Source organism: Pteronotus mesoamericanus, unplaced genomic scaffold, assembly GCF_021234165.1.
Source record: "Pteronotus mesoamericanus isolate MK-2021 breed Mesoamerican mustached bat unplaced genomic scaffold, CSHL_Meso_final contig_116, whole genome shotgun sequence".
Taxonomy (NCBI): domain Eukaryota; kingdom Metazoa; phylum Chordata; class Mammalia; order Chiroptera; family Mormoopidae; genus Pteronotus; species Pteronotus mesoamericanus.
Genome location: NW_026555027.1, coordinates 33,454,841 through 33,475,601, shown reverse-complemented (window position 1 = coordinate 33,475,601; position 20,761 = coordinate 33,454,841). Strand labels below are relative to the sequence as shown.

General features: G+C 40.2%; 1 protein-coding gene and 1 pseudogene across 6 annotated transcripts in view; both read left to right on the top strand.

The window, feature by feature from the left end:
* TNIK (TRAF2 and NCK interacting kinase) overlaps positions 1-20,761 on the top strand; it is a 341,917-nt gene that overhangs the window by 305,197 nt on the left and 15,959 nt on the right. For all 6 annotated transcript variants that reach the window (XM_054580511.1, XM_054580502.1, XM_054580527.1 and 3 more), the window contains 5 exons: positions 6,524-6,653; positions 12,447-12,611; positions 14,550-14,661; positions 15,475-15,645; positions 17,288-17,431. In XM_054580511.1, the coding sequence (XP_054436486.1) occupies positions 6,524-6,653; positions 12,447-12,611; positions 14,550-14,661; positions 15,475-15,645; positions 17,288-17,431 (722 nt within the window). The remainder of the gene's footprint in view (positions 1-6,523; positions 6,654-12,446; positions 12,612-14,549; positions 14,662-15,474; positions 15,646-17,287; positions 17,432-20,761) is intronic.
* Positions 2,930-3,201, top strand: LOC129073655 (small nuclear ribonucleoprotein E-like; annotated as a pseudogene).

The window sequence follows — 20,761 nt, the reverse complement described above, 5'->3', positions numbered from 1 at the left end:
GGTGGGAAAATAGAGCAAAATGATAATAGTGATTACCTCTGGATGATGCAACTCTGAGGGCTTTTTATTTTATATATATCGGACAATTTTATGATGAGCATGTGTTATTTTTATAATCCGGCAACATTAAATGCTTTAGAAAATAGGAGGACAGAAGGAAAGGCATGTAAGTTGACCCGCATCATATCAAGCAAGTCAAAGAGGCATCCTTTTATATCAAAACAGCACATGTGAGGCACGGTCCGAATCAGAAGGGATATCTGTTGCTACCATAGTCACAGAATTTTGTACAGCCTCACAAAATGCGTTCTGGACAATGAAAGCCACTTACCTTTGTGCTTCCTCCTTTCTATTCCCACTAGACAGCCATGGTCCCGACCCCACTGCCTACCAGGGCAATGGTCTTGCTCCCCAGGCCTGCTGTACCCTCTGCCCCCACATCCATTGTTTCAGTTCTGGTCCTGTTAGTGTGTGGTAGTGGGGCTCAGGCCATGCTATATCCCTCCTGCCCTACAACTTCCATCCCTGGGGCACATAATCATCCAAGCATATCCTCCAGCTGAACTAACCTCATCAGTCCTTACAAATGCCTGGCATGCTCTCAGTGTTGTTTCTTGTCTTGAGATGACCTCCCTCTTTGTCCCCCATTCTCACATATATCCTGCCTTATTGGAATATTTGTGTTATGTTTTAATGCTCTTCTGGATGCTAACCTCTTTAGTTTCAGAATCTGTTTTCTTCAGTTTTTATATTTACTACCCAGTGCCAAACCAAGGGCCTTTCATATAGCAGGTGTTCAGTAAATGTGTACTGAATTGCATTAAATCAATACTTGCAGGAACACTTTGACAAATCTAATTATAGGAAATTATTGTTCCAAACCTGTGGCCTAATTACAGTAAATTTCCTATAGTTTACTTCTAATCAGTGGAGGTGTTTTGTTTTTTACAGTCTTTATAGGAATTTGACAATCAGTGTTTCCTACCCAGACTCTATCACAAAAGTAATTTTGCAACGAAGGATTATTTAACTATAAAATGTTACAGTTGTTTTAGCCTTAATAATTTTAATCAATAATTTGCCTTTTAAAAAGTCTTTTATTATTAATAAGCTTTTTTAGAAAGTTCAGATTTATAGAATAATTGAGCAGATAGTGCAGAGAGTTCCCATGTTACTCCTCCTACCACCTGCACACAGTTTTCCCTATGGTATTACTATTGCATATATATTACAATTAATGAACCAATATTGATACAATAACTAAAGTCCATGTGTAGGCTTCTTTACTTTTTCACCTAATTACCTTTTTCTGTTCCAGAATCCCATGCTACCACATTTCCCTTAGATATTTAGTTGCCATATCTCCTTAGACTGCTCTTGGCTATGACGGTTTCTCAGGCTTCCCTTGTTAGTCATGAACTTGACAGTTTTGAGGAGTACTGATTAGGTATATTATCGAATCCCCCTCTATTGGAATTAGTCTGATGTCATTCTCATGATTAGAGTAAGGCTTTAGGGAAGGAAGGTAACAGATAACATGTCATTTTTATCGCATCATGTCAAGGGTGTATACTGTCAACATGACTTATGACTGTTGGTGTTGACCTTGATCATAAGGCTGAGATAGTGATTTTCAGGTTTCTCCACTGTGAAGTGACTTTTCCCCTTCTTTCCATACTGTACTCTTTGGAAGGAAGCCACCGTGCATAGCTGCACATAAGGAGCAGTTATGCTCCCCTTCTTTTAGGGAGAAATATCTATCATAATATTTTTGGAATTCTTCTGGACAGGAGATTGGTCTTTTCCTGTACATTTATTCATTTATTCAATCATTTACATCAGTATAAACTCACGAATATTTATTTTAGACTTTGGATTATGATTCAAACTTTCTTTATTTTGTGGCTCAAATGGTTCCCACTTTGACCATTGGAAGCTCTTGTGTACCATTGACTGATACCCCCCGTCAGGCCCTTTCTTAGTTTCAGGCACTATAAGATCTTCCAGGTTCATCTTCTATATTTCCTCTTCCAATCCAACTTTCAACCATTTCTCCAAGGAGTCCTGATTTCTTTTATTAAAAATGATATTAGAAACCAAGATTTGGGCACTTGGTGTGCTCATTGCTAGTGGAGTATCATTTATTTTAGGCCCTCTCAACTGACAGAGCAAGGATATATATGTGTGCACATTAACCCATGTGCATGCACATAGCTATAAGTCTTTCTATATATACTCACACACTGCTTAATCATGGGAAGGTGCATCATTAGGCAATTTCATTGAATGTAGACTTCATACAGTGCACTTACACAAACCCAGATGGTATAGCCCACTACACACCTATATGGAGTTGGAGAAACCTGTGGATACCTGGGTGGAAATATGCAACAGGAAACTGAATAAATGAGTCTCTGAGTAACAATATTAGATACATTAATTTAGGATTATTCCCCACACTGGTGATGGTTATAAATGGTTGTCGACAAGAGTATTCCCAAAGGTTATATAGGAGGAGGCAGAATCCTGGGTACCAGTAGCATTTAAGGAGAGCTCATGAGGAAACAGGGAATGAAGAATAAAAGGAAAACCAGAGAAAAGGAGAAAAGTCTCTCAAGAGCCAGAAGAGAGAGAAGGATGGAGTGGGGTGATTAGTAATCACAGACACAGGCAAAAGGCCAAACACCATGAGAATCAGAAAGTAATCATTGAATTTGTGAGCTAAGAAATGACTTAACGGAGTTTCCTTGAGGTGCTTGAAGTCAAGTATAGGAAGCAACAGTTTGAGGACTGAATCATAGTCTGCAAGAAGAACTTTAAGAAAAGAAAGAAATTTAGGATTCTACTTCTGGTTCTTTATTGTAGAAGTAGCTTTTGGAGGCAGCGCACAGCTCAATGTGGTCTCTGTCAGCTTCCACCATGACATCTCCTTGGCCAGGGCCATAAAGTGCAAAAGCTGATTGTGAAGCTCATCAATCTCATCTTCTCAAATACTTGCAAAATAGATCTTGGATTCAGGAGTGGTTTTATGAGCAAGTGAATATGAGGCTGCAGGGCTGTGTCATTGGTTTTGATGAGTACGTGGACCTCCTACTGGATGATGCAGAAGAGATTCGTTCTAAAACAAAGTCAAGAAAACAGTTTGGTCAGATCGTACTAAAAGGAGATAATATTGCTCTGCTCCAAAGTGTCCCCAACTAGAAATGACTAATGAAGTGAGAAATTGTGGAGAAGCAATACAGTTTGGTTTTTTAGGTGTTCTTTGTTGAGAGCATAGTTCTTAAACATTTATTTGTATTGCTTATCCATATGATTATCCTTATGTTATTACCAGATGACAATAAATGCTATGGGATTGTTTTTATTTAAAAATTTACATTGTTTCTTTCTAAGAAAAATATAGAGAAATTTAAGTGTGAATAGTAAATGCAGGTTAAGGTCAAGGAAAACGTTTTAATGAAATGAGAGAGAGGACATACCTTATAATGTTTTTTGGTCAGAAGAAAAAGCCAGTATGGAGAGAGGGATTGTGAAAACACAGGAAGGAGGAGAATAAGAAGAAATAGTTTTCAATTAACATTGTTCCTCTGCTCTTCTGTTTAGCTTTGTCACTAAATTAGAAATACCATATCACCAAATAATTATTTTGCCTTTTATCCATCCCTTTCTGTACCTCATTAGTCTCTGAACCTCCATAAGATTATAATCCTCTAGAAACTGAGAATTATGTTTACTTTTAAAATATTTTTTCTAGCATCTAACACAATGTGTATTACACAATAAACTTTTAATAAGTGTGTTAATGAATGAGTAAGTGAACAAATGAGCTTCCAAGGAGCTGATAAAGATTGACATGTCATAGTGCTGAGCTCTAAGCCATAAAAATCATACAGGGACAGAGAGGTTAAAGGACATGCAGGGAAAGTTTGTCTCTCAAAAGCCAGGAGAGTAAGAAGGACAGAGGGGAGTGATCAATAACAGGTACAACAAGAAGTCCTCTTCCATAACTTAAAAATGTTCTGCAATCCCTGAAGTGTGAACTGTGGCCTTCATTTTGCCCTTTAAAAAAGAAACATAGAGGGACAATTGACAAAGGAAGAAATACAGATTATCTTTTATTCAATTTACAAGGAGTATTACTAGTAGAAATAACATTTTTTTTTAAAAAACCTCAAAACAGCCCAAACTGCTCACCATAAAAATTTATCATAGATGAAGTAGTTCTGGCTCATGAAATTGATATAAAAATTGACCCAGGAAAATATAATCTCAGTAAATATATTCAGCAAGAGGTGAAACTGGCAGTGGCTCACACTGTACACTGTAAAACTTGCTATTGATTAAAAATGGACAAGTCTTAATAAAATGTACACCTTTAAAACTGATCCAGAAAAATTGGACTTGGTAGAAGTAGTGACCACAAAAGCCTTTGATGGATTACATGGATCAAAAAAATGAATTGGTATATCAGGTCTTTATTATAAAATTACAGAAAATAATCAGAACCAGTGGTGATAACTTTAGTAAAATAACCATGAAAATGCCGATATTGAGGAAGAGTTTTACTGAAATATGTGGAAAATTAATCAAGGAATTGTCTTCATGGAATTAGCTTTAGAAAAATACTTTTTTTGAAAATTCATCCATATTGATATATTTCTGATTCAAATGTTTGGCTAGAATCACAACATCATCAGGATAAGAAAAAAGTGGAGGCAAAATACCTTTGCTCTTCGAACTCCCATGGGACTCTTTAATAGTGAAGGAGAACTCGGTTATACAGAGGTGGCCACTAACAACCTAGTCCCCGACGGTGGCCAAGAATGCCTGACAGATGGAGAACAGTGGCTCCCGTCCTAGGAGGCTTTGGCTCTTGATAAATCTTTACTTCATTTACTGATTTCTTTGTTTCACACCATCTTGTCCCAAATAAGAATGTAAGGCAGCTAAAAAAATACAACACAAAAGTTTGAATACATGAGTGAAGAAATCCTAGTTTTGAGAACTAGTCTGATTTTCCGATCAAGCAAATATGTCAGGAATTCATTGCAGCAATTTCTTCTCCCATGCCTCTGGAATGCTATTAATAGTGCTTTCTGGAAATGAAATATTGAAAATGCTTCTTTGGAACTTCTTCCCAAACTTACCAGTTCCAACCTATATTTAAATCATTCAATTTACTGCTTTAATTTAGTCAATTTGAAATATGTGTCTTGCTATACATTTTATTTTGGTCTGCACGCATCTTTCTGCCTTTCTGTTTTGGATAAGAATCCTTGACAGATGTCGTCTCTGTCCCAGAGATGTCATAAATCTGGAGTGTTTCTTGCTTCTTGGACTGACTATATTTCATCAAGTGCTTGGACTTTGATAGGATCCAAAAAACCAGGGATGTTTCTCAAATGTTCAAGAAACAATTAAAAGAACAAAAATGGTAAAAGATGTGGTTAGCACACCTAATGAGAGAAACAAATGTTGATACCTTTCCTATTTTTAAAAAACCCACTTTAAAAGAGAGGCAGCTGAGGACGTCGGTTAACAATCAGCACAGCGCTGGAAGCAGAAACCTGCCCTGCGGGTGAGCTGCGCCGCCCGCCTGGTGCTGGCTCCCCTGGCGCTGTGGTCTGGGCCACAGGACACACAGAAAACACCAGCCTCCACGCCCAGGGCCGAGGCCGAGCTCCTGTCACCTTCCCCATTTTATCCTAGATATGAAAGCAAGACACACACTAGAAACAAACATGCCTCAGTGTTGGGTGATTTCAGAGCTTTAAAAAGTACTGAACACTGTTTGGGTTAAACAGCCTCATTGACAGATACCCTTAATGGAGATTACCTCTCTAGAACTAGTGTAGAACCCACTTTTCAGTTGATATTTGCACTTCTACTCTGTGCTGAACTCTGCGCTGGATGTACAGGGATGAGCAAAGGGACAAGAACTCTTTCCTCATGAGTATATGTCATAATGAGAGACAAGGAGAACATTAAAAGAGAGTCAAAGAGATAAAAAATTACCAATTGTGATAAGTATTATGGGAAAAGGGTGGAGAAAGAAGAGGGTCTGGTGGGATAAGACAAAGATAGGTAGTGAGAAAAGGCTTCTCAGGCTAAGTATCATTTGAGATGAAATCAGATGCATGAGAGCAAACCACCAAGAGCAGGCGTGGGAGAAAGGTTTCCAGGCAGAGGGCACTGCATGTGCAAAAATGCAGGCCAGGGTGCCTGCTGGTCACAGAAGGGACAGGGAAGGCTGGGAGATCAGCCCGGTCCCTCACTCTGCCTGCTGGTTGGAAATCGGGTTGAGAGAGGATGCTGACAAAGTGGGCCACCAGTTCAGGCATCAGTGTGACATTAACAATGAATATGGAATGTACTGAAGGCCAGTGGACTGGATACTTAAAAATGATTAAAATGGTGAATGTTATGTTAGGTATATTTTACCATAATAAAAAAAATGAACATGAACAGGAAACAATATTCCCTAAACATGCTTGATCGTGAATATTGTCCTTTTCCATCTCAGACCAACAGGCGCTCCCGGGGGCACAGAGCAGTACAACGTGGGAATGGTCGGCACACACGGCCTGGAGACCTCTCATGCAGACACGTTCAGCGGCAGTATTTCAAGAGAAGGAACCTTGATGATAAGAGAGGTAAGTTGGTATAAGAACTGTGTAGGGGAAATGCATTTCTTAATTGGTTTTTATATTAGAGCTTTCAGAGAATGCTTACGGCATGTATTTTAAGTATGGGGGCTAAGAGGCTCATGTTTCTAAATGGTTGAGTGATTTTAATTGTCCACTGCCTTCTTTCCTGTATCCTTCTAAGCTTTTGTAGTGTGACTTAATTCCATTAGTCCAAATTCCTTAGTAAGAGCTATGCAAATTGGAATGTAGAATTTGAGCCTGAAGATATAAATCTGGAAAACCCAGACAGATGTTTTGCTCTGAATAGCATCCATGGCCTTGTTATGCCTCCTCCACTCATAGTTTTATCTTTCTAGATTTTATGTAGAAAATGCTCAGTGGTTCCAAGAACATCTTACCTAGTTAAATCAACATTTAAAAGACTATTAAGCTATATTGGTGAAAGAACAAAGTATGCACCTTAGCACATGGAATGATTTTTTTAACTCTGGAAGCATCATTTCATCTAGAAGGGGGGCCGCCATGTTTCCTTTCACCTCCCCGACTACCATGCAGAATCTCCCCTTTGTATAGTGCTAACCAGGAGGGCCTTGACAAATTATAATCCTGCTTTTCTTCTTTTTCACATTATCATCATCATGTAAGTTTGACAGCAGGTCTTTACTTGGAAGGAAAGTAATGGCTTGATGACATTAGGCAAAAGTTACTTGACCTCTCCCTGCATCTGTTTTATCATCTGTAAATTTTCATAAATAATAGTATACAACTCCTAACATGATTGGGAGGATTAAATGAGTTAAGACATGTAAACATTCAATACATGCTAACTATTTTATTTTATTCCACTCTCTCCATAGAGTTGAGCTCTCCTTTTATGTGTTATTACTCCCCGCTCCTTTCTCTGACACATAAATATTTATTGTGTGTCACTCTCCCTCCTCAGCTGGAGCAGACTGGGAAACCCTAATAGCAGGCTTTACTCTCCAAAAAGTCAGGGTCATCTCACTTTTATAAGAAAGAAAGGAACTCTGGTTTTGAGATGAATAAAGCTGTTGAGTAAAGGAATAATTGGCAGTAAGGCTAAAACTGGAAGAGTAGTTCACAAAGCAACTTGTTAGAATTTCATTTTATGGCCTTGCTGAATCTTTTAAGTAGACTTTAAAGAGTCCTCTCACGGAAGCCTGAAATGAAAAGTGAACCTGGCTGCTGAAGTTGACATTAGATGGTGCTGGTATATAAATCACCCAGAGCGGTGAATGGATAATTTCAGCACATGTATGGAGGGTTTCTATTACAATGACTTGCCACCTGGGAAAACATGAGGGAGAATGTTCTGGAGTGAGTTACTCCCTGACTCCAAATAAAAGGATCCTGATTTCTAATGTGGTTTAATATTTGCTTGAATCTTTACAATAGAATCAATACCTTGAAGTAGATAAGATATTGTAGCCACATTCTGAGTTCAGTTGTTAGCCACATCCAAATAGCTGCAAGTTGTATAAAGCAGTCCAATATTCTATGACCACAATGAATCACTTTGAAAATAGGATTCATCGGTTATGTCATATGAATTTTATCTGTTGGGGGCTCCCAGATCTTTTTATCTTCTCAAATTATTTTACTTTTTATTTATTGATTTTAGATAGAGGAAGAAGAGGTGAGAGAGAGAGGGAGAGAAAGACATTGATTTGTTGTTCCACTTACTTACGCATTCATTGGTTGGTTCTTGTGTGTGCCCTGGCTAGAGATCAAACCCACAACCTTGGTGTCTCAGGATGACGCTCTAACCAACTGAGCTGCTCAGCCAGGGCTCTTTATCCTCTCAGTTTTTAAATTCTACCTTTCCCAAGTGTGGACTTTTAAAATAGCAAACCTTGAATTGAAGTCCATTAAAAGAACATACAACATCTGTCCAGAAAGTCTGCAGCCATGTACTATGAAAAATAGAGACATTTATTGAAGAAGATACAAGGTACAAGAAACGTTGTACACAGGACAGTGACTCCTCAGTCCCCTCCAAAGTAGGCACCTTGGGACCTCACACAATTCTCCCAGTCACCATCAGCTGCCCTGTTATATTGTCCTGAATCTCATTGATGGTCTGAAATCTCTTCCCCTTCAAAGGTGATTTTAGTTTTGGGAAAAGCCAAAAGTCGCAGGGCGCCAAACCTGGGCTGTAGTGGGGCTGAGTCACCTGGGCAATTTGATGTTTCACAAAAAAACTCTGTACAAGACATGATGTTTGAGCAGCCATGTTGTTGGGATGAAGCTACCAATTACCAGTGGCCCACAGCTGCAGCCTTCTGAATCATCCAAATAGTTTCCACAGAGGAATATTCAAACTTAATGCAAAATTTGATGCAGATTCCTTGTTTTATTTGTTCAGCTATTTTGAATGTGATGATCACATGCTCACTGAACAGCGTGTACTGTCCCCACTAACTAGTACAGTTAAGTCGTCATTGTTCATGGATGCACATTCCAGTCTACTCTCCTTGGCAGCCAGGTTATATTGATGTCACACAAACCATTCTCATTCTATTAACAGTGGTTGGGCTTTTTCCAGACAGACCTCATATATTTAAAAAAGAAATGCGAATTAAAGTGTGTCCCTGGCAATAAATAAGAAAATAAAATAAAAACATATTATAATGGAACTTAGTTTATAAGGTGCTATTAGTGTAGTCCCTAAATGAGCATCAAGGAGTACTTACTCAATTCTTCATTCTTATAGGAGTGGACTAGATGGTTCTATAGGAACGTGCTGTCTCCCCTTCCCATAATCTTGTCAGATGCACAAATTAGCCCTTCTAGTGCACTCCCCTGCCCCTGTGCTTCTACTTTTGCTGTCCTATGGCCCCACCACGCCTTTCTTTACTCTAATTCTAGAATACACCACACCTCTCATCTGCCTCTTTGTCCATAGGGCCCATCTGCTGGAAGAGCTCTTCTCCCTTTCCCACCTCTGCCTACTTCACCTAGCGGCCCCGTGTGGGTCTGGCTCAGCCTCCCTTTTCTCCTTGAAGCCTCTCCTGGGACTCCATGGGCCTCTGTCCATAGCACCTTCCTTACTGACCAGCTGATATCTCTCCAGGGTCTGTCCACTCCAGTGAACCAGAACACTGGCTTATCCTCATTGGTTACAAGTAATAGGGGAAAAAAAACCCAAAAAACACTAAGCTTAAGAAAAAAAAGTAGAATAGGTATCAGAGATGGGGAATAAAGATTCAGAGGGTATTTCATCGAAGGTCACCAAAGGCAGAGGGTCAGTTGGGACCCCATGCAGGTGCTCTCATTTCCCGGATCCCCCATTGCAAGATAGTCATCACATCCTAGTTCAGCTGTCCAGCAGAGACCGATATTGCTAAGGCCTAATAGTCAATTCCAATAGGAACCTGATCCTCCTCGGCTCAGGGGTCCACCAATCAGCTGCGGCCAAGAGTGGAGCTACCTGGTAGAGCAGCCACCCAGAATGTCTGGGCTCTGTCACCAGGCAGCCTCAGTTCAAACCCTGGTTCCACCACTTACAAACCTGTGTCAGTTGAGGCAAGTTAATTGAATTTTTTATATTGAAGTTTTCCACCTATAAAATGGGAAGCTTACCCATGGTGTTATTGGGAAGATATACACATAAAGTGTTTAGCATGGCCCCAGGCATATGTTGGAACATTTTAGGGCCCACCCCCGTGGAAATGGTGAGGGCATGAAAATTATAGAGATTTGAAGGGTTCTGTTAATAAGGTCCTGGGGGTAGAGCTATTGTTTACTTATTTTTGTATTCCCAGCAGAAAGCCTGGCACACAGAAGATACTTAATTCTAAGAAGGTGCTGGTTGAATGCACAAAAGGGTAATGACTCAGAAGTGGGATGATTCAGGGGTCGTTGCTGGGTTCCGTCAAGCTTCCCCCGGTCTGGGCCATTCCCCTTCGTGAGCCTCTTCAGGTCTCTGAGAACCACTGTGCCCGCATCCATTTTCAGCTTGAGGCAACTGCTGCTGATAGAAGAGAGGTTGCAGATCTCTGAAGAGATAGTGTGTGATTTTTGCTCTTGGAAAGTTGGGGGAAATGTTAGATAACTTTGCAGTATTTGAACAGAAGTTAGGAAAATGGAAAAGTTGTCCAGTACTCATAAGAGAGGGACAATAAGATAAATTAGTGTGGAACCCCCAAAATGTCATTAGGAGATGTAATATTCAGGTGAGCCCTGTGGCAAAATGAATCCAGAAACTGCCTCTCTCTGGGACACATTATAGGCCAGAAGCATGTTGCCAAAAAATATACAGGTCACCAAAGCTTTTCAGTTACTTCTCAAGGTCCCTGGTAACATCAATTACATGCACCCCTTCAGGAACTTGGGAGTCTGTTTGCCCTGAAAAAAAAAAGTGCCTCCTTTCCCTTACAGCTAGTGGCAGATGCAGAACTGGAATTGCAAAAACAGGACAGGTTCTGGGAAGAAGAAGCCAGCCTGGTGAGGTGGTCACAGAAACAGCATGAACCCTTGCCAGCCAGCCCCAATCAAAGCAGGGAATGCATCTGCCTTGTTCCTGGCTGATTCCTGCATGTTCAGCGAAGTGCCTCACGTTTAACAGGCACTCAGAAATGTTGGGTAAATGAATGAAAAGAAAAGGCCAAGAAGGGAATAGTTACTTAATCAGGACTGCTCTAAGAGCCCTCAGTGAGCTGGTCACATGAGCGTTAAACTACTAAGTTCAGTACTAGCCAGGACTACAGTGTGGTGGGCACCGGCTTTTAGGGAGCAGAGTTGTCTTTAATCCTGTATTTTGTCCCTGGGATTTTAGGAAGGAGGCTTTGCTCTTCCAAGCAGTGATTTACAATTTGTTAGGTCAGACAATTCTATCAGTAAAAATGTTAGAGCATGCCACAGAATACAGTGTTTTTATTTTCAAATCATACATTGTCCTACTGCACTAACATATACATTATAAAATACCTTTAAAGAGCATTAAAAAGGGATACCATAAACAGTATTTCAAATGCTTTACTGGTCATGATGGCTTCTTTTTTTTTTTTTTTCTTTTTTTCTTTCTTTTTTTTTTTTACTGGATGCTATCACAAGGTACCATGGTTGCTTTTGAGAAATTCAACATCAGTGGTAGTAGACGTAAATCCATATTATCAAATACTCTTTGGATCATCACCATGGGTTTTGCTTTGTTTTGTTTTGTTTTTTGGAGGGGAGGGTGGCTGGGGGTTTTTTGTGTGTATGTGGTAATTCCTGTCAGATCTGATTAATCGTTGTTTCAACTTCGTGACTGCCAAAGAGCCCTTATGAGTTGCGATCGTCCTGCATGTCCCTGGCATACACATATGCATGGATTATTAGTATTATCTCATCACACTGCCTCTTTTCAACGATACTTTAGGGCATGTATCTGTGTTGTGGGTGTGTGTCATTATAACCTAGTAACATGATCCGCTAATTCTGGCCACTGATGTGTGCAGAGGAACACATACTCACACAAATGCTTGCAAGTGCAGGCCCCAACCAATCCCTCCACTGGCAGCATTCCTGTCTTCCCACAATGAACCCTCACATTCAGTGTGACCCCTGACTGCCCTTCCTGCGACAGCGTAACACCTCAGAGTCAATCCATATACTAAATATTAGCAAAGCTTAACTTCTTTCTTATTTTCTTAGGTAACATAGAAATATGAATGGAATCTTCCCACACTCCAGTGGGTGGATTTGGAGACTCCTTTGCCCGTGCTGTGTGAGGGGTGATGTCACTCTTGTAGCCTTTGCATCCCCCTCTAATGCCCCCATGTTATGCCCCCTCAGACATCTGGAGAGAAGAAGCGATCTGGCCACAGTGACAGCAATGGCTTCGCAGGCCATATCAACCTCCCGGACCTGGTGCAGCAGAGTCATTCCCCAGCTGGGACCCCAACCGAGGGTCTAGGACGTGTCTCCACTCACTCCCAGGAAATGGACTCCGGGGCTGAAGTAGGTGCTAGGCAGCAGCCATGACATCTCTGTTCTCCTTCAGGGGTTCTGAAACACTGCTCTCTTCAAGGAGTCTGTGCCGAGCTCCCAGAAATCCATTTGGTTGGTTTCTACTATATAGGCGCTTATGCATATCTTCAACTAGAGGAAATCATAGAGGCAGAGCAGTGAAAAATTCCCAGGTATCATCTGGACCAATACCTGATTTTACAGATGAGGTTCACAGAGATTAAGAGCCCTGCCCAAAGCACAAAACTGGTGTGCAACAGTGCTAGGTCCAATACTGGGACCTCCTGTCTGCCAGACCAGTGGTAGGAACTTCAGCCTATAGAGATTCCAAGGCCAATAGCTGAGGTTCATATTTATATTAATTAAACTAATCAAACTAAGTTTGACTTAAATGGCTTATGAAAAATAAAAATCAATAAATAGATACCTTCTCAAATTCTAAATAGATACTTTCTAAACTCCAGATTGCATGAGAAAGAGAGAAATGGGATATTATCTTTCCTAGATGGATAAAGTAGGAAAAAACCTCAATAACACAATGTGTTAGGCAGTGCTTGTAGGTATCATTGACCAAGCTGACCGATAGGGTGAGTTCACAGCACTTGGTCTTATTTCATGAGGAGTCCTGTAAATCACACTTAGGCCCTCCCTACATGGGTTTATAGAGCATGAGCACTATTGTTTTTAATGTGCACACACTAATTTCTTGTGATACATGCTTTGGATTCTAAAGTTATAGAGTAAATAAGCTTTGTTCACCCAAAGAAAAAGAACACAGAGGCATATTCATGGATGTCTTCTAAAGATCAAAGGACAGCGTGGACGTAAGAGTACTTAATTTGGGAGGGGGAGTCCTACCTTACAGAGGATGAAGTGGTCTTGAGTTTACAAGGTGGATGGGAAACCCGGAATGAAATCAGATGGGATCTTTGTGGTTTTCTTCTTATGTGTTTAGGGATCTTGGGATATTGGTTATATTTTTAAATAAAAACCTAAAAATAAAACTAAAAAAGTAGCTAAAGATATTTACCCAAAAAAAAGAGGTGCTTCTTATGTTGAATACAGGTCCGTTTGTGATATTAAAAAGAACTTGAAATAATAGAGGGAATGGAGAGGACAGACAAAATGAAGAGATAGATACTGAAGCTCCTTTTACAAAATTCAAATATGGAATTTCATGACATGAAGCCTGATATTTGAGTTTACTGCTCCATAATCTAGTTCTGACTTCATGTCTTCATGGTGCTTTCCAAGTCCTTCAGATTTATTTTTTAAGTAAATCCTCAAGGTGCATGGCCTGGAAACCTAGTATTTTTCATAAAGTTCCCAAATAAGGCATGTGAATGTAAGTATCCTTTTAAGGAAACTATCAAGCTAAGGAAAAATCTTTAATTCCTGGATGAAATTGTTCCTGAACTAGAGATTTTAAGGCTTCTTCAGCCAACACTACTCCACCTGCATCACAAGGCCAGTGTGGAAGGGCCTAAGTCCCCAGGAGAGAGTCTTTGGTTGCCCGTGTGTTCAGGATAAGTGCTGCTGTGAGGACATGCTTACTTAGTTTATTGCCAACTGTGTCAGCTTTTCTTAAGAACATTTTGTCAATACAAGATTGTTTTTTACTTCAAGGGAGAGATAAGCTCTGTCACCAGCCATCTTACTAGATATACATGCAGCCCAAAATGTAATTTATTCACTGTAACTCTTACAGTCTGATAGTGAAACCCTGCAAAGGCACAATGGCTAGTGAGTAACCAGGAGAAGCTGGGGAGAGAGGCACGCACTTTGACCAGGGGTTCAGAGTGTAAACATCTGGTTTATAGACTGAAGAGTCTATAATTATTTTAAAGCCCAAACAAAGTATTGTTGGCATTATTTGTTGCTGCAGTGTTTATTTATCTGCTCTTCTTAATCTTCCTGCTTATTGATTAGTATGGCATGGGGAGCAGCACTAAAGCATCCTTCACCCCCTTTGTGGACCCCAGAGTATACCAGACATCTCCCACTGATGAAGATGAAGAGGATGAAGAATCATCAGCCACAGGTAAGCTAGATGGCCCCAGTGTTTTAGCAAAGCTTGGCTTTCCTTTCTGGTATCGCCTGATAAAAAAATTAATTGTTAATTAGTTCAGTAGTAAAGCCATCTACTGCTTAGTAGTCTTAAAGGGAAGACTTTTATTTTTAATTATTATTTTTGTAGAATTCCTAAAACAAATTTCTTTTATTTCTTCTTCTTTTTAATTTCTTTAATTTCACTTCTGGTAGGAACCCAAAGGTAGCCAGGGGCCCTAGGAAAAGCCGTTCATCAGAGATCTCCAAACTTAGCACATATTTCTCAAAAGCAGTTTCTGGGTACAATGCTGTGCATGCAGTAGACACTTAATAAGTGCATGTTGAGTTGTGTTGAGTTCTAGGTGTGTGCTTCCTACTGCAAAAACCTGGCTGCTTTTGAGGAGAATCTTGCTCTCTAGACTGCTGCAACTCACTAATCATCAGATTCAACTTAGGCCAATTCATCAGTTGATAATATGGAATTTCAAAAAGGAACTCTTTCCTGCCTATATTACAGGAGATGAGGGTGGGATATTTAATTTTGCGAGATGATTATCAACTTCCTAAATTACTCAAGTGGTGTCCATAAGCCTGCTTTACCAATGGATAAAATACTGCTTCTATGAATGACTTAGTCTTTATGCTACTAAAAAAATGTAAAATATGGGTAGTTTCAGAGTTTCTTTGCCTTTGCCTTTGAAACAAGAAGAAATCATTGTGTTTTGAAGTCCCTTCTTCATAACTCCATAACTCCATTGGTTTCTTTTTAAGATGCCGCTGACTTCTTTGATTCTTTTTCTCAAAGCTCTGTTTACTAGCGAACTTCTTAGGCAAGAACAAGCCAAACTCAATGAAGCAAGAAAGATTTCAGTGGTAAACGTAAACCCAACCAACATTCGGCCTCATAGTGACACACCGGAAATCAGAAAATACAAGAAACGATTCAATTCAGAAATACTTTGTGCAGCTCTGTGGGGTAAGTTGGTGCTCTCTATCACTCAGTAATGAGCTGGCCCTCAAACATTTAAAGCCTCTGAATCTTACCATCAGAAGAGCACTGCTGGAATCATAGGTGTCGGAGACCTGATTTGGGACTATCTTGGCCGCAGGAGAGATCAAGAGCAATTTTATAAGTAGCAAGAACTGATACCCTAATTCCCAGGATCACAGAATGAGATTCAGAACCATCTTACATAAGTGATGGACTAAAGCCAGCAACAGACCTAGCTACCACCAACGTGGCCAGCACTGTGAATGTGCCCCACATTCTGTGATCCCTACAACATCTCACAATGAGAGTAATGGCATTACCTCTATTTCACAGCTGGAAAATTAGCCCGGCATATTTTAGTGAATTGCCAAAGTCTACTAGTAGTAGCAAGATAAAACTTGTAAAGAACAATAGATGATGAACCTTGCCTTTAATTCAAGACGTCATCCTGTAGTTCTTGTGAAAAAGATCTGCAGATTTTAACCAACCTCAAACTCAGAGTAGGTGTGATGTTATTCTATCAAAGTGCTGGTTGGTGTTACTACAAATGTCATGGTCAAATCAAGGAAAGATGTGGCCCATCTCTGTAACCCATCTAAAGTACCAGGCCAGGTTTGGGCACCACAATTTTATAAAGACAAAAACATGTCAGGTTAATGGTAAAGAGTGTGAAGCCCAAACGCCATTTCATGGAAGGTATGATGGAGAGAAGTAAGGCTTTGTCCTCTGGAGAAGAGACTGAAAACAGCAAGCTAGGCATATTTTATATTGAATACGTAGATGAAAGAACAGATGTTAATGCTTCTTAGAAGATAGACATACAACAAGCTAGAAAGAATGGAAAGTTACCTGTCCATGAATAGTTTACACTGCACAGCGGACCTCTCAGTGTATATGTGTGTGTTGTATGTTTGCCCAGGGATTAATGTTTAGTATTATAGCTATCCAGACAAGACCGCTTACCTGCCAGAGCTTTGTAATAGGGATTACTGTATGGAAGGTGGGCTGGACTAGATTTAGATACCTAAGAAGTTCTTTACAGTCAATATTTCTGTGATTATCAGGCTAGTAACACCTTCACTTGAATTATTTTGTCATATCCTAACAGGGAGCAGAGACTTAGGACATAGGTTAAGCGGTGGTGAGAGGAAGAGTAAGGTTTTTAACTTCCGGAGGGTATGGGACACTCTGTTGTATGCTGAAAATGGATAGGCTAGAAATCACTGCATGAATGGGATGGGAGTGAACCTTGGGGAAGTCTCGGCCTGGAACTCAGAGAACCAAGAAAGGGGTGGAAATTACAGGGAAGAAACAAAAACAAATTGTGGTAGTGTCACAGCTGTGCCTAAGGCTTCTCTGGAGAAGGACTCTTTATACTGGGTAGTAAATGGCTAGATGTAGTGAATGCTGCTACCACTTCATAAATTAAAACTAATTTCATTATCAAAGAGACAGTGATTTAATTACTGTGTCAGAGCTTCAATACTTCTGCATTCCCAGCTATAGTACCTACTTGCCCATGAGTTTATATTTACAAGGCACCATTTCTTAGGTTTTACAGGGACCTGAGATGTAGAAGGTTAAAACCCATATAAAGTCAGTCTTGAGGTGCTTCTTAAATTTGCAGGTGTAAACCTCCTGGTGGGAACTGAAAATGGCCTGATGCTTTTGGACCGAAGTGGGCAAGGCAAAGTCTATAATCTGATCAATCGGAGGCGATTTCAGCAGATGGATGTGCTCGAGGGACTGAATGTCCTCGTGACAATATCAGGTATGTTACTAGGATGGCCAGGGCCTCCGGGTCTGCACAGGTAGGAAAGGTGATTACCTCATTTCTGAAGAAACAGGAAATTCTGCCCTTCCCCAGCTAATCAGGACACAATGAATTATAGCAGTATTGCCAGAAATCACCTGCATTTTGTAACTCTGGCAATTCTGATCTCCAAAGGTAAGTGTCTCTCGCCTCTGCTTGAAATCGGAATTAGGTTTGGACATACCACAAAGGCTGTGTCCCTATGGACCTTTAACTGCTGCGAGGACTCAGCAAGGATGTTTTCAAGGTGTCTGCACTCCAGTCATTGCCATCTACTCTCAGAGGGAGAAGATCAAAATGTAGGCTTCTGGGAGTGGGAAATTTTGTAAGCAGAAATTTCTCTATTCCCTTTTCTCACAAGAGCTGCTCTAGCTTCGAGTCCACTGATGTTTTAGCATGTGCAGCTAGCCCACTGGACAGCTGAGTCTGCAAAGAGATTTGATTATGGGAATCATTACTTCTATGCTCTATAGCTTTCTGGTTCCCAAAAAGAGCTTTAAAAAAGGTGGAGGCAAAAGTGAGGAGATATAGAAAGTCTAGACTGCATCCTAAACCAGTGGGTCAGACTCCCTTGGGCTCAGGCATCCATTGAGTTCATAGCTCCTTAGGAGTTTCCAGTGTGCAGCCAAGTTTGAATACCATGGCTCTACAAGCAGCCATTGTTTTGCAATGACCACACAGTGCTACTGGGTTGAACCTTGAATAAAGTTTAACTCTTCAGCTGTGCTTGTATTTTGAAAAGAAAATACCTTCACTTGATGCCACAGCTCCTTCTTTTACCTTCCCACTGAATGCTCAGTTTCATTTCTTTTTATTCTCCCCACATAACAGTTAACCAAGTAAATTCTTCTTATATTATCATTTGAGTTTAATTCAGTGTAGTCTTTTGTTCTGGTTCATTGTTTTCTTGATTGCTACACTACCAAGTGAAATTGAAAAGCATGCCTCTGCCAGTCACCTACCAAAAGTGGAAATGACACCAGAAAATCCACGTCCAGGCTCCATTATGTTGTGAGTGACCCATTCCCATTTTTAAAAGTGTAAGCATTTACTCTTCTCATGAGACACAGGGAGGGAAAGAAGAGATGAAAATTGGAGCAAGATTCTTGAACTCCCTTTGGGTCTGTGTTGGCATAGAAAGAGGGCAGCACTGGCTCTCCTCCTCATCCTCGCTACTGTAATCAATACGTATTCTAGGCTCTTGATCACAAAAAGGAATAGCAACTGCACAGTGATGCCCTTAATTTAAGTTACAGATGCACTCTCCTGTGAAATCCAGTGTATGATTGCTTTAATGAATTTTCATCTGATAAATATTACATCTGTAAAATATAAAACATCTTTTGACACCTAAGAGAAATTAAAGGAAAATAAATACCCAAGAAGTAAAACCCACAGGCCTAAATTTCCGATCACTTAGGAAGAACCACCCAAGGGACATTTTCTCATATGGTACAGATAATCTCATGGAGTATCTTAAAGTTTGCTCAATGTATATTCTTCAATATTTTTAAGATGTTTTTTATCATACTTAAAAGCCCTTATTCTAGGATCATGTTACCAAAGGGAACTTTTATTTTTCCAAGTACCATCTATTTTTTTCTTGTTTTTTGTTTGGTATTTCTTTCTATGATATCAGCACCATAAATGCTTCCAGTGTTATTTTCTAAGCTCAGATTACCTTCATTGAACTTGTTTCTCTTGTTCCCTTACAAATTCCTTTTTTTATTAATCAGGTAAAATAAAACTACTACCAGCTATCATCTTTAAAGTAATAGAGAGGGTAGATAAGAGGCTGTCCATTAACATATGCTGTTAGGTTAGAAAGTGAGGGGACGGCAATCACACATAAGTATGATAAAAGGTGTAATTGTCAGGACTCTCTTGTATAATTAGATCTAGAATATTCTGGAACTCTGATCAAGCATTCTGTTACAGAATTAGGTCTTAACTTATCATAATAGTCTCCAGTTCCATCCATGCTGTCGTAAAAGGTAGGAATTCCTTCTTTTTTCCTGCTGCATAGTATTCCATTGCATAAATGCACTACAGTTTTTTAATCCACTGATCTATTATGCTAAGTGAAATAAGCCAATCACTGAAAGACAAACACCATATAATCTCACCTATAAAGGGAGTTTAATGAACAAAATAAACTAATGAGAAAAATAGAACAAGGAGCATAGAATCATGGAATAAATTGACAGTGGTAAGAAGGGAAGAGAGAGGGGACTGTTTGAAAGAAAGTGAAGGGATTAGTCAAAGAATATATGTGGAGGACCCATGGAAATAGACAACAGTGTGCAGATTGACTACAGAAAGGAGTGTGGGCTGGGCAGAGGGGGGCAAAGGAGGAAATAATTGGAACAACTATAATAGCATAAACAATAAAACAAAAAAAAGAAAAAGAAGAATTAGGTCTTACTGAGTGCAGCAGACACTACTCTTTGCATTAAGGAGAGTAAAAGCAGCATGGTCAAATAAAAAACAACCTGAAGACAAAGATAAATTATAAAACAGCTATTTGGACTTCTAGTCAAGATGGAGGCATAAGTAAACATGCTTTGCCTCTGCACATAACTACAGCAAAAATTACAACTAGACAACAAAACAAATATCATCCAGATGCATCAGAAAATCTAGCTGTATGGAAGTCCAACAACCAAGGATTTAAAAAAGCCACATTCACCCAGACAGGTAAGAGGAATGGAGACGCGGAGAGGCACAGAAAGGCAGCAGAATGTTATCCCACATTCACATGTGATGGATAAAAATCAGGAGGGATACCTTGAGAGTGAGCAGTCCCCGCCCCAGACCAAACCACTCAGCCCAGGGTTCTAGCACCGGGAAGACAAGTCCCCATTAAGTTCTAGCTGTAAAAGCTAGTGGGGGTTGAGGCAGCGGAGGAAAGTTCAGGATTCTCAAGAGATTCCTTAAAGGGCCCACAATAGATGTAGGATTCACACAGACCCAACCCCTCTGGGATTCAGCACCAGGGCAACACCTGGAAGGGTGCAAGTGGCATACAGGGAGAAGGAAAGGAAATGAGGTAACTGACAACAGGGCAAATGCCAGGAGACAGCTTCCTCCTGGGAAATCTCCAGAGGCCAGGCAGTGGCAGTGTCCCCTCTCTGAGCCCTCCCCCACACAGAGCCACTAGCAGTGAAATGTGTTGCCCCACCCTGGCAATAACCTAAGGCTTTGCCACACACAATGCACAGGTGCCTGTTCTACAATAGGCCACGCTACTGAGTCAAGGAGTCAAAGCACCTCTACCTATTACACAGA